The sequence below is a fragment of the Acanthisitta chloris genome, unplaced genomic scaffold (assembly GCF_000695815.1).
Source record: "Acanthisitta chloris isolate BGI_N310 unplaced genomic scaffold, ASM69581v1 scaffold5647, whole genome shotgun sequence".
Taxonomy (NCBI): Eukaryota; Metazoa; Chordata; class Aves; order Passeriformes; family Acanthisittidae; genus Acanthisitta; species Acanthisitta chloris.
In genome coordinates this window covers 66415-81017 of record NW_008681999.1, presented here as the reverse complement: position 1 = coordinate 81017, position 14603 = coordinate 66415, and the positions used below count along the sequence as shown (strand labels likewise).

Genomic DNA, 14603 nt, shown 5'->3' with positions numbered 1-14603 from the left:
CTCTGTGTGAGCTCTGCTCAGCAATAACAAAAACATCTCTGCATTATCAACTCTGTGTTCAGCACAAAACCCAAACATAGCCCCATACTAGCCTCTATGAAGAAAGGTTACTCTACTCCAGCTCAAACCAGCACACCTCTGTTATAATTATTGATTTGGAAATGTCTCCTCTCTGTTTCAGACAGGAATATGAACATTTTGCAGTACTGTCCCACTTCTGATTCCTGGACCAACTTTGAACTTTGTGATGTCCATGTTCGCAAGCAGCAGATGCTCTCTGTTGAAGAGACTATATATCTGGTAGGGGGTTGTATTCTTGAACTTGGACCAAACCAAAGATCCAGCCAGAGTGAGGACGTGTTGACTGTGCAGTCTTACAACATTGCTACCAAAGAATGGCTCTACCTCAATGAGAACTCATCAAAATCCGGTCTTAACTTGACTTGCACTCTCCACAACGATGGAGTCTATATATTGAATAGGAATATTACTCTATCTACAAGCTTGGAGCACCGTGGTTTTCTGAAGTATAATATATTTACAGACAGTTGGGAGTCACTGGGACGTTTTCCAGCCTTTGGACAAAACATACTGATCTGTTCTATGTATTTGCCTGATGTGCGAAAATTGTAACAGTTTCAGGTTTTTCTTTTCAGTTCATTAATCATTCTTGGAAGAAATATTGCTCCCTGTGAATAATTCTGTTTTCAGGATGTAACATGGTTGTGTAATGTGGGCATAAAATACTGATTCTGCTCTTTGAAAAAGTTGCAAAATCCAATATTAAGATAAATTCTTCCAGAAACAGCTTGGAAGAAATATTGCTCCCTGTGAATAATTCTGTTTTCAGGATGTAACATGGTTGTGTAATGTGGGCATAAAATACTGATTCTGCTCTTTGAAAAAGTTGCAAAATCCAATATTAAGAGAAATTCTTCCAGAAAAAATTTTAAGATTACAATTAAAAAATATTATTGGTTTGGATTAAAATTTCACCAGGTGTTGTTTGCAATTTAAACATGAAATTATTGTGTTGGTAACTGATACAGGAATTCTAAATGCAAAACTGATCAGTCTAGTTGTATTGTCCATCTTAATAGGCAGTGTAGAAGATGAGCAGGAAGTGTACATTTTAAAAGTGGAAATCATTCAATCAAGTAAAGAATAAGTATAATCAAAATCACAATGGGAGTTATTTCTTTTAAAATACAGTTTTTACTCAAACTATGTTCTGTCAAATGCACAGTGTTTGAAGTTGTTGATATTATCACATCTATATCTCTTCTATGGTAACAAGTGGGATTGCCAAAGGTGCTGGGAATTGGGGTCCCATCAAGAAGTCAGAACTTCCTCTGAGTTGTTTGCAATGAAATGCTTTGCCAGGGACTAGAAGGAATTGCCTACAGGCTTAAAATTGCTGCTTGGACAGTGGATACTCCTTTAATGGAAACTGGTAGCATTTATTCCTACCGTTAAGATAGAGGTAAAAAAGAGCAGAACCAGCATCCCTGGGGATTCAGGAATAGATACCCTGGGAACTTCTCCCAGTTCCTGCCTTTTGCCTGAGAGAATTGCACTCATGATTGGCCCCCTTTTTTTTTTTTGGTAGCTGACAAGTGCTTAAGCATCTTCTGAAGGCATCTGCCCAGGTATGGAAGTTGTGTCCTCACGACAAGAAAAGGTCTGGGTCACTGTGGGAAGAGCTAAGCAGGTTAGATGTGCTGAACACATTGCAGGGATGCTGGTTCTGCTCCAGCTGTTTCTCCACGTGGTGAGATGAGATTTAATGCACCTGAATATGTTCCTTATATGTGAAAATATCTTTTTTGTTTCTTTGTTGGAATTCAGGAATCTGAATCTTCTTTTGAAGATAGGTGCCTGTTGTGCAGAGGAGGAGGAGGCAGCAATGGTTCCCTCAAGGTCCTTTTTAACTCCTGCATTTCCATGGTTTTGAATTAAATCAGTGCTGGCAGAGAGAACTATCAATGTTACAGTGCCTTGCCAATCTCCACTCATACATTAATTCTGGGGCACTTGATCACCCATAACAACCCAAACAAAAAATTCCAGGAAATTTGCCCAGAATGAGGGCATTTGTGTTTGAACATTTTTAAGATTGAAGTAAACATGACACAAGGTATTTTGGATGTCTAAGATTTACCTTTTGGGTGGAACAAAATGTTGTGCTTCAGCTCAAACGAGTGCCTGCCATTCAGCTGTATGCAGGACTTTAATTAGCTAAGTCCATATGGATGTGTTAGTGTTATTTCCTTTGAAAATAATGCATTGAGCAGCTGATGTGCTTTGACAGCAGTATCAGACCAAACAATTGTTCTGCAATGGAGAAATAAGGTGACTTTAATAAGATTCTTCTTTCAGAAGTGTTTTAAAATAAATACAAGCAGTGTGCCATTGTCTGGTGATCAGTTATCTGTCACATTTTGTTACTTGCTTTCCTTCATTTCTTTTCAGTTCCAGATCCAGTACCCTACAATCATCTGTAAGTCAACTGTGACCAATACTGGTGGAGGGCATCACATCTAAGTTGTGATATTCTCTTTCCTAGCAAATTAACCAAGAAAACTTATTACTTCCAGATTTGCCATGTGGTATAGCTAATCAAATCCTTTAAAATCCATTAATTTCCTAGTGCAGTCATAATTCCAAGAACTATGACATCATCTTTTAGGTGTGATTCTTCTTTTTCAGAAGAGGCCTTTCCACCTATGTGTTGGTTCCAACTTCCAGTGATCAAGTGAATGCCTTAAAAAGCCAGAAAACCTACTCAAATGCAGAAGACAAAGATGTCTCTGGCTATAAATACAGTCAAACCCTTTTGTCAGTCCATTGTGCAAATACCATCTAACAGTACTTGCAATCACAAATCAAAACTGGTGGTGGCTTTAGCTGTAACTCCAGACTGTAGTAATCTAAAGGCACGGCATTGCTACAGGGGGAAATAAATACTTTTTTATAAATAAAATTAATTATAGAGAAGTATGCAATGTGTGTGGCCCTCATACCTCAGGAAAAAAGCAAACACTGTAATAACTGTCTCATTTCCTTTTCATTTTCTTTCTATCACTGTCATCTTTCTATCTCTCTCTCACTGTATTTCACATCGGGCCCTGCTGGGCAGTTTCTGGGGCAAGGAAAACTGTTTGAGAGGCACTGACACACAATAATTAAAAAACTGCTTTTTAGCCAATGGAAATGTTGTTCAATGGTTCAGTGTGCTCTCCTTTCTCTGGTGATGGGAGGAAAAAGGCTCTCAATTCAAGGAGTAGACCAAGAGGCTTGGCACTCTGATCAGTTGGAAATTCCTGTGTTGGCCTGATGTTGCTTCTAACTTACCCTGTGGGCTTGGAGAGATCATTCCATTATCTTCCATCTTCATCTCCAAATGTAGCATGTGAGTAGGAATGTTCCTCTTGTGGCAGCACAGTTTGTCTGGTGTAGTAGTTGATAGTGTTTGAAAGACATCTTGAGCATCTCATTATCATAACTATCTTTTTGGATATTCAAACTGCTTCATGATAAGTGGCAGGACAGAAGGCAACTCGTAATCTCACTGTGATCTCTGATAATTACCTGTATTTTGAATGGCTATTTCCAGTCTTTTTTTTTTTTTGTCACCCAATAGCCTGTAATTCATCTAAGTTTCCTAGTCCTAGTGTTCTCAAGCCTGTATCCAAATTCAAAACTGCTGCTTTCCTGCTGTGTCTGGATTATCCAGTGCTTAGATTTCCACAATTTATCTTTGTCTTATGGACCAAATCCCCTTGATATTGACCAGCAAAAGGGTAGGCAGGTAGTGACTAGGGTAGAGGATGTTCCCAAGCTGAAAGAGAGAACAAAAGCCTCCAGAGTCCTGAGGGAGGAGTAAATGGAAAACTCTGGGAACTTAGTCCCTTCTCATAAAATAGAGAAGCATTTAAGAAAGTTGCTCATATCAAGGCTAAGAGACAGCATAAAAGTTTCTTCCTTTCCAGGAATGGTTTGTGGTATTTGATATGAAATAAGAGTTGTGTGGGGCTTAACTTTTAATCTCCCTGGCTGATTTCCATAGGTTTCCCTTTCTGCCCTGTCACCTGACCTTTCTTGGGCTTAATATCTGTGTTTTCCATTCTTTGAGGATTTTACCTTTCTACATTGGTGTCCAGCCCATTTTGATGAAATCATGTGGTGACAATTTGTTTGTCTTTTCTATTTGTTCCTCTGCTTTCCAAACTCATCTATGACTGTCAATCACCAGGAAGAAAAAGCAAAGGAATTTGTAATTCAGTTTCAGGCTCTTGGAGGAGAAATTCCTGGTCAATGCACCAGCCTTGAGCAACGTGGTCTGGGGAGAGGTATCCCTGCCCATAGCAGGGTGATAGGACTAGATGATCTGTAAGGTCCATTCCAACCCTTAAAATTCTGTGGTTCTATGGTATGGTTAAGTCTACAAAGCTACAAATGTTTTCTTTCATTTAATCCTCATTTTAGGCAGAAATGATGCTACAGACATTGAGTTTGTGGCAACTGATTTGCAGCAGCAATGTGATGGAGAATGGAAGGCACAGAGTGTAATGGCAATATTTAGCATGTAAAATGCTGGAAGCCCCACACAAGCAGAAATTACTCATCCCTATCATCCCAGTGAGGTAAGATATATTTTGTAAAACTGTGTTAAACCAGAGACGACGCTTGGAATATCTGTCAGGAAGAGCAGTGAATTGCTAGGTGGTTACACAAACCCAGCTCAGGGCAGAAATGTGCGGTTTTTTTTGGTGATGTATTGATTTTGCACTTACAGCAGTGACCAAAGGGTGTCTCCCCATCCCCACAGTAAGACTGGGAAACCAGAACAGATGCTCTAAGACATAGTGTTTGAAGCCTTTTCTCTAAAACATTAACACTGATCATTCTCAGAGTGTGTTTTTTATCTAATCAATTTAGAGCCTAGTTTAGTGTTGTATCTAGGTGGTGGTTTTTTCCTCCAAAGGAGAGTGGAATTTGGAAAAGCAGTCTGAATTTTGTGAAAGAAGTTTTTCACAATTATTATTAAAAGAGTTATGAATGTCAATCAGAGAGTCATCCAGAAAAGCTGCAGGAAGGTTTCCTGGGCTGCCAAGTAGCAGTTCTGATAAGGGATCACCTGCCCAAGCATTGCATTCCTACCTCACCACTAACATTTTCTTCCAAAGGCACAGATGCCTTGCCACAAATTATTGTGGCTGGAAGGGTTTGAGTGCACACATTCACAGATTTAAAATTGCCATGGTATGTGGATTTTTTTCCTAAATGCATTGACATTGCTAGTAAAAATATGTTGCTATGTCCTATGAATATTAGTATTTTCTAAACCAAGTTTCAGTTTCTTTATTGCAGTTAGAAGAGTGAAACATGTTTTGTTTCTGAAATTGTCTCAGAAGAGGAATCACTGCAGTTACTGTATTTTTCTAGTAGAAGGCAGATTAGACAGGGTCCATTTTAAGAGTATCCAGTTCTATAATGTGCTGCACATCTTCAACTCATAAATGCTTCAGGAAAAGAGACATTCAGCACCTGAGCAAAGGTATTTCCTGTTTGTTGATACCTACACCATTATTTAAGATTGAGCACTGCATTCAAACTCTGAATCTTCCTTCCCTCACTCCTTTTTTCAGTTGAAATTTATGATTGTTTGCTCTAATATTGAGTTTCCACTCTGTGATACTTTCCAGATGTATTAAAGGGTGTGTCGTGCGATAAGATACCCTTTATAAATAATTTCCAGAAATAAAAATATTTTACTCACTATCTTTTTCCAGTGATGAGTTTACCCAGCCACAGCTCTGCCATTTTTCTGCCAACATGCTGCTCTCGTGCTGCCCTGTATTTGCCCTGATCATGATATTATCCTCAAATGATATTTTTTAGTTTCCTTTGGAGCTTAGACTAATTTGCAGATGTACTAATTTAATTTTTAGCAATTTACTAATTTCAAGTTTTACACCGTTCACTGAGGTTACATCACTTGTAATCAGAGAGTGATTTGGGAGGTGATGTTGCAAGGGCTCTGCTTTCATCTTTGGCTATTGTTATTACAGTTTATTTTTCTGCTAGGGCTATTATATATGCCTGGTATCACCCTGTATGCCTTTTTTAGTTGGTTGTAAGGAAAACTTTGCCTTCTTACAGGTAGGGCCTTGATTTACTGTGAAAACCAGAGCTGTGTCATTTGAGAATGTGTATTTTGCAGTTGTAAATTATTGATTGATGATAACTGCCCTAAAGCCCATAAAAACATGATTTTGGGTGGTAGGAGTGGAGATAAAATCAGAAAACAGATGCTTAGGGATAACCATTCTCTAACCTCCAGGCATAAGCAGTTTTCAAATGCAGAAGCAGGCAGAGGTGTTTAATGGTTTGAAAATAACAACTCCTTTTTCCCCTCTTCCCATCTTTTCTACTGCAACTCAAACCCTTCCAGCCACAATAATTTGTGGCAAGGCATCTGTGCCTTTGGAAGAAAATGTTAGTGGTGAGGTAGGAATGCAATGCTTGGGCAGGTGATCCCTTATCAGAACTGCTACTTGGCAGACCAGGAAACCTTCCTGCAGCTTTTCTGGATGACTTTCTGACTGACATTTATGACTTTTAATGACATGTTCTCTGCTAACGTGTGTATAATGATAGGTGAGGCAGGGAGAGGAGTCACAGAAGCCCTATTGTGTACCTGATAGCAAATGCACAATAGGCTTGTAGAAAGACTTTTTTTTTTCTTAATTTTTTTTTTTTTTTGGTACTAGGGCCTGATCCAAAGCTTTTGATGTTAATAAAAAGAGTCAGCTTTGAATTAGGCACATTATTTCAGTGAATTAGATAATTCTGCAAGAATCTGAAGGGATGTTAGGTGTACAACTTTCTGATGAAAGAAGAGGCACAGATGTGGAGAACCTCATTGTAGGATGATCTCTGATGTGCCCCTTCTGTGGCTTTGAAATTTCAATGTGAAGTTGTCCATCTCTTATTAACACAAGTCTTTCAAATGTACTGGCTCTAAAATAGTCAAGAGAATGATGTTTTCCTGAGCATATCTGGGTAGAAGATGAACATCTCTGCAATTTTGCTGTTGGAGGGTTACTGAGAAAACATTACTGATACTTCATAAGTCTGAACAGCAAAGTATTTTTGTGTGTCCTAGTCTGTGTTTCCTTGTACCAACAAATGTGGTGGGTGAGGTTGCAATGTTTTGCTTTAGATCCTGGTGCTATGAGACTTTTCTTTGTTTCTTTGTTTCGTTTGCACAATATCCCCTAAAAAAAACCACCCAGCATCTTTTATGTAGGCATTTAGATCCTTCTTTCACATGCTATAACAATGCCATACCCAAAAAAATAACCTGAGGTATGGTCATGTGGACAGACAGGCATCATTCCTGTTTTACACTGTCAATATATACAAATACAAACGATTTATTTGTATGAGGATTGGAACTTTGGCTGATATTCCATGCAAGGTGAAACTTTTTGAGAGCAAAGCACCTCAGGGCTACACCTTCATAGGAAAGATAAGGGTGTGTCCCAAAGAGTGATTTGAAAGCCTTGAGGAAGAGGATAAACTTAACCCCAAATCTCCTATCTTTTGGCAAACCTCCCAGTAAACACAGTCCCTTCTCTCTGATTTTTGTAATTTGTTTAAACAGAAAAAAAAAGATAATTGTGAGGCCTTATTAGGGATAATTAAGCTGGTTTTTTGTTAAAAAAATTATATTTGCCCCAAGCTGTCTACATGCCCAAATCAGGGTGTTCAAGCTTGCATCTCCTATGTATTAATTCCCTTGTTTTTTCTTTAAGTCTGTTTTAGCTACTAGAATATTCAAATGAATATTGTTCTTGCTGTGTCCTCTGAGTATTTGTTAAACAGTTCATGAAACAAGAGTGACTCTGTCCAACAACCTGGAATAATTGTACCTGTCTATGAGGAACTGGGCATGGGCTCTGCTGGCACGATGGTTTCATTAGGGCAGTTGGTCAGAGTGTGTTGAACCAGCAGTTCAAGACTAGCTGTAAAGACTGACTATCATTTTGAGAAGTGATAGTCGACCTGTTTGGCCATAATTCCCCTACAACATCTCCTTTCCAAGCAGCATAATTTAATAGCAACTCTGAAATTGGTTCCTTCTGAATTTTTCTTGATCCATCCACCCTCCAACACCCTCAAATCAGAGAGATCTTCTTCTGCCAGGTGCATTGCATAAAAAGTTCCACTCTCTATGTGGCCTCTGAAATCCAAAGTAAACATACATGAACATAAACTCGTTCACCCCTTCTGGGCTCAGCACTCAGAGGTTTCCTCACCCCTCCAATGGTCAATAGAAGTAACAAAAGGAAACACTTCCATCCCACCTGGTATCAGAGACCCCTAAGTCACTGCCAGCCAGAAAAATCACTCTTTCTGCCAGGCCTTCTTTGCCAAAGGTAGGCTTTACTTGGGAACAGTCTCCCTTGGCAGTCACCATAAATAGCTGGATACTCAACCTGTCAAGTTCTTCCCTGCCAGTCTAACACCTACTTCCTTCAGGTGCTGCAGGGTGGGACATATTAGGAACTCAGCAGTCCATTAATTCTTTCCTGCTTTCTGTGGGAGGTCTTAACAGAAGTTCAAGATTTTTCTTCAGAGGCAGAAAATTTGGGATTTAAATTCTACCCTCTGAAGTGAGCACAGACCATTAAAACATACCTGTCTTTTTGTCAGGATTCAAATGCACTTGTGCTTTAAAAGAGAATTAATACAATGGTCAAGAAAATGTTCTGGTGCAATGAAAAAGTGAATTGAGGTACAGGATCCACTGTCATTTCAGTGTTCAGAGATGTGTGCAGCAAAGGCAACTCAGTAAATACAGACACAGACGTAGGAAAAAGGGTCAAAGGTTTTTCAGCATGGTCTGCAGTGCCTCAAGCATTGGGGCATTAAATTTCAGGTACTTCAGAAAGGACTCTAATGCTTCAAAAGTTCAGTGCTGAAGTTCTTTCTGAAGTGTTTCTAATTAGGCAGCTAGAAGTTGTAGTCAATCACTCTGAGTTGTTTCTGTAAATTTACTAAGCAACTTTCTGTATCTCCCTCTCTTGAATGCTTTGCAACCTTTAAAGCACTGCTCACTCAATGGAACAAATTAAATTGGGTTGGTTTCCCTCCAACCATGTTATCTGGGCAGATATAGTGAGACACTTGTCATAATGTGGAAGTGCAGTTCTTCCAGTTCAAACCTCTACAGCTTTTGTGCAATGCATTGCAGATATGAGATTGCAAAATATGTATTATTTGAACTGTCCATGAATAGCTATTGAACAGTGTTCAGCAAACAGGAATAGTGTGACGCAGGAAAACCACTCAGCATGGATTTACTTAAGCATTTAGCTAAGCAACAGAGAGGAAGTGCATGTTCAAAGAAGAGAGAGAGAGAGTAACAGAAGTACCTGGAAATAAAGGGTCTATGTCTGTACAACAAAGTGCTAATAAGACTTTTGGTTTTGGATGAATACTGTCTATGTGGAGGAGTCTGTCTAACATCCACCCACTTTTGTACTTCCTTTAAGCCAAAATTTGTTGTATCCAATACTGAGAGATGTCTTCTCCTTTTGCAGCCTTCCATTTCCTCTCCCATTTCTTCTGTTTCCTGTGATCAGGAAATCCTTTGCATGTTGTAGATGATTTTGGGAAGAGGGAGCAGCCTCACACATCTCTCTGTCCATTATTTTCTGACAGCAGTAGCTGTTAGGGAATATTTAACACCCAAAGTTTTTACAGTGTCTTTTACATTATTCACTTAAAACTGCCATGCTGTTGGAAGGAATAATCTATTAATTTTTGACCCTAATCTGCCAAACAAATGCCAGTTTTCATATGGTGTTGTGATGCTGATGGAATTCCAGAATGGTCAACAACTGTGAAAATTATTTAGCTGCTAGTTTGCTACAAAGACCTGGCAGGGTTGTAGAATATTGAGGATTACTTTTCTGGTGACCTCGGAAAAGTCACTTCCCAGGTCTCCATGGTTTGCAGCTGAGTTATATGAATAAGGAGCCAGTGGGGAGTACCCAGAGTAGAGGTCTCAGGCTGAATCCTACTGATTTGCACCACAGAGTGGATTTTTAATGCAGTAAGAGGTGGCTGGAGAGGGGAGGCAGAGATGTATTTACTTTCCTATAACCCTGTGTTTCACAGTGGACTTGCCCCAGGAAGTTGACAGTTTAATCTATTCTGGGTCAAATGGGTTGCATAGTGTTCAGAGGGTTTTTTTGGTATGAAGAAATGTTTCTCAGCAGGCTCAGATAGGAATGAATCTGCCTCTGTGGGAGCAGCCCAGTGAAATTAGGAGTGAAAACTCCCTTTTCTGCAAGTATTTGAACCAGCTTTGCTCAGCCATGGCACCAGGGTACCCTTTGTGTCAGTCCTTCAGCTGTCCTGGTGAGAATCTCTAGGAAGGTCATGGTTCCACTGCTTTTGGTCTGTGTGTGTGTATAAATGAGTCTGTGCACATGTTCATCCAGGCCCTTGCTCCAAAAATCTTCCTTACACTAGTATCTCTGCAAAGCTTTTCTTTCAACTTTAAGGGAAGTTTAATCTTAAAGAGACTAGTTTCCAGATGGTTCTTCTCACTTGAGCTGATTTTGAGTGTCTAATTACAAATTTAACACTTCCAGCACATAAAAACGCAGATTTAAAATAATCTTATCATTTGAAATACAAAAACTTATAAATTCACGAGTTTTCTATGGCCCTACACCCTAGGTAGGATGGATTTAATGACTTCTTAATGATCTGCATACTCTGTCCCAAACAAACTTGCAATTCCAAATGTGGTTTTGACACAAACTCCCATTTGTCAAATGCTATAAAAATGTCATATTTTGCATTGTTTAAGAACATTTCCACAAGTAAAAAACCCAATACACTTATTCCACAGTTTTAGTTCACTGCTTTAGGGAAGCATACCAGGCATTCTATAAACATTTACCATATAATATATTTCCTTCAGTAAATATTTAAGTGGCTATCTAACCTATTCCAACACAGATGCAAACTTCCCCACGACTGGGGGAAGAAGATGTTGCTAGGTGTTGCTCTATGAAATTCTATACCAAGTGCACAACCTGCTTTTGCAACAGCAGTGCATCTGTTATCTAGAATAAATACATGGCTTTAACCCTGTAAAAAGGTTATTTGTATGAACTACAAAGCTTCAATGAGTGGAGGTTTATTAGAATTGTATTTTTATGCACCCCTTGATCATGATGGAAATCTCTTTTCTTAGGCTTTTCATCAGGAATAGTAATAATTCCCTGTTTAAGGAGAGAGCTGACTGCATTAAAACACACCAGTGGGATTGGAAGGGCCAGATTTGCTGAACAGTGTGTGATCTGGACTCTCAAATCCCACGTTCCCAGGGCAATATGTTGTTGGCATTTTGGGCATTTGTGTTTGCACTGTTGTGGCTCTGTACTGGGTTTGGCTGTATGTCTCCTCCCTGTCCTACACTTCCATTTCACCTTGTGTGTGTCAAGCTAGAACTGATTTTCCTCAAATCAAGATACACATATTGCATGAAACACATTTATTGCTGTACTGCTCAGCCTTCCAAGGATATTCAGACAAGGTCAGTTCTTGTTAGCTGGGGAAGCTGGGAGATTGACTTTGCTTTCTCCTCTAGTCAAAATATCCCAGAGACTAGAGATCCCTTACAAAAATACGATGGGTTTGCCTGCAGTTTTATCATGATGTCATTATAGGCTTGCAATAACAACACTGCAGGAAGACCCAATAAATAACACACATACACATGGCCACACTGTTTAACTTTGCAGTTTATTCTGCTTTTGCCTCCAGCACTACTTCTGTCTGATGCTGCACGATTTGAAAGCATTCCCAACAGGCCAAAAGCAAAAAAATTCCAGCTCTGGCATCTCTGATGCTCAGTGTTCCCTTGCTGGCAGAGCCTCTTTAATGTGACACTAATCACTCTCTTTTGAACTGTTTATGACAACAAATTGGATGTGAAATAATAAACATTGGCAGCTTTTTTTCAATATTAAAGGTATACCTGAGCTGACATAAAGTCCTATCAGTTTCTTGAAGACAGACTTTTCTGTGGAACCTTTGAAGAAATTTTGCCTGTGAATGAGCATGTTTAGAAATTTTCCTTACATCTTCCAGTGCACTCAGGCTCTTCTATGCATTAAAGGGCATGAGAAGCTTTGGTGGTTTTTTTTTCAAATTTAGAAAAACTTTCATGAAAGATAAAAATACCACCACTTGGACTTTGGTTTATCCAAGGTGTATGAGTTTACTTGTGGAATTATTCTTAAACAATGCAAAGTATGACATTTTTATAGCATTTGATGAATGGGAGTTTGTGTCAAAACCACATTTGGAATTGCAAGTTTGTTTGGGACAGAGTATGCAGATCATTAAGAAGTCATTAAATCCATCCTTCATGGGGTGTAGAGCCATAGAAAACTTGTGAATTTATAAGTTTTTTATATTTGATGTCTAATTAACTGGAGAAGCACAGGAGAAGTGTCTTCACTTTCTTACTTCAAATTTGAAAGAGATTTTTTCTTTCCTTCCCTGATGGTTACAGAAATTCACTTTTAACTTACCCCACACAAACCCACTCTGATACAGCTTGAAGAGCACTATCAATGCCTAATGAATATAAATGAACCAAAATTGATGTAATTTTTTTAAAGTAGAAATTTGGGCTCTTAAACAGCTCAAAGGGCTTGCCTGCCTTAGAAAGGTCTGTGGTGCTTAAACAACTGGAAAATGTGGTTAATTCCAGGTGACTTCTTCCTCTTGCCTCCTAATTCATGTTTTCACTGTTTCCTCTTGAAGACAATAATTAAAATCAGTTGCTGTGAACATCTCCTGCCACCACTACATTGTAGTGAAGCTGTGATGTGGGTGTCAGAATTTAGCTTTTGGTGTGTAAGCAAACATTTTGAAGCAGGCAAATATTGTCTCACTGAGTTGACTGAAGATTGTGTTAAACTTCAGTTTTAGTCTCACTGAGTTGACTGAAGATTGTGTGAAATATCAATTTTGGAAATGTACCCCAAATTTTGCTTACACCTTACTGCTTGGGGGATTTTTTTTCTCACCATCCACATTTCAAATTCTTCCCAAATCCAAATAAAACCAGAGCATTTACAATAACTGTACAAACAGCACATCCTGCAATAACCTAGTGAAGATTTTAGCCTTGAGGTATAAAGTGTTTTAGAGAGATTCTGTTAAGACAGATGTAAGCATAGACTTCATTTTAATGGCTTCTTTCTGGTTTGCTGCTTCCATATCTTTGGGACAGTAGTACACACACAAGAAGATTGACCAGCAGACAAAAAATCCTGAGAACAGTGCAGACAAAATGAATGGTATCCCCAGTCAGCCAGTTCTAGTGGCAGATTGTTCTGTTTCCATTGTGGCATGAATTTGCAATGGTTAACTGATGACCAAGCTATGCCCAAACCACAGTCAGCATCAAGACAGTGATACTGCCATAAGTGGTGTTTATAAGGGCCCTGTAGCTTTCAGAATGATTCTGGCTGTCCCATATAGCAAGAGGAGTGACATATAGCAACAGGAATAACATGAAAAGGCAGAATTATCAATTTCTGGGTCTCCCAAAATTTGCAGTGATAATTTGGTTTGTGAGAAGAGAGATGACTTGTGATTCATGATCCTGCTGTAGAGAAGGAGAGCAGGATGATGGATACAAAAGGAATTTCATGGAGGTATATGCTGAATTTACTGTTTGTGTGTTATGGGAAGTGATAGCTCTAAACATGCTCCTGCAGGAAGGATTGCATGGTTGCTCCAAAGTCATCCCTGACTGCCACCATTCTCACAGGTCATGAATCAGCTCAGATTTGGAAAATACCAGGCTGCCAGCACAAGAAAGGGTGTCATGTTGGGCATGACTGGGTGCTCAAGAGTGTGCTCTGCAGAAGACAGCATTGCTGCCAAAATCATCTCTGCATGACCACAGCCTGTGGTCTGACAGTGTGAAGAGTTTGGTGGCAATCCTGCCTTGTGGCTCTCACTTCTCATGTGTTCTTGCCTCTGGGTCACAGTGCACTACCCACTTGGTTGTGCTGGTAAATCACTTACATAGCCATAGCTAGAAACCTGGTCAGGGAATCTTAAAAAGAGACTGCCAGGAAAAAGGGGCATGTGAAAGGGCTGCTGATTTGTAAGGGGACTAGCTAGTTTTGTCTGTGGTTGTAGCTCTCTGAGATAAAGTCTGGCAGCAAAACTGCCTTGACGTTTTTCACCTTGCCCCTTTTCCCACTTTACCATGCTTTTATTCTCATTCTGTGGTGCCCTGTCTCCTCAGCTGTGTGTCATTCATGCAGTCAAGCCTGGCTGCTGGAGGGAAGGCTCTCTTAGTGCTCTGGGTGTACAAAAAAACCAATAACAAAATAAAAGAGCTGACATTTGCTAACGACTCTCCATTCAGTATCTAAAGGGGGTCTGCAAAAAAGCTGGAGAGAGACTTTCTATGTGGGTGTGCAGTGACAGGGCAGGGGGGAATTGCTTCAAATTGAAAGATGGTAGATTTAGATTGACATAAG

At 39.5% G+C, this 14603-nt stretch overlaps 1 protein-coding gene across 1 annotated transcript in view; it reads left to right on the top strand.

The window, feature by feature from the left end:
* Positions 1 to 633, top strand: part of KLHL42 (kelch-like family member 42) — a gene marked incomplete at its 5' end in the record, with an annotated part of 13404 nt that extends 12771 nt beyond the window's left edge. The window contains 1 exon segment of the mRNA XM_009078307.1: positions 182 to 633. Within this exon segment, the coding sequence (XP_009076555.1) occupies positions 182 to 633 (452 nt within the window).
* Positions 634 to 14603: the final 13970 nt, after the last annotated feature.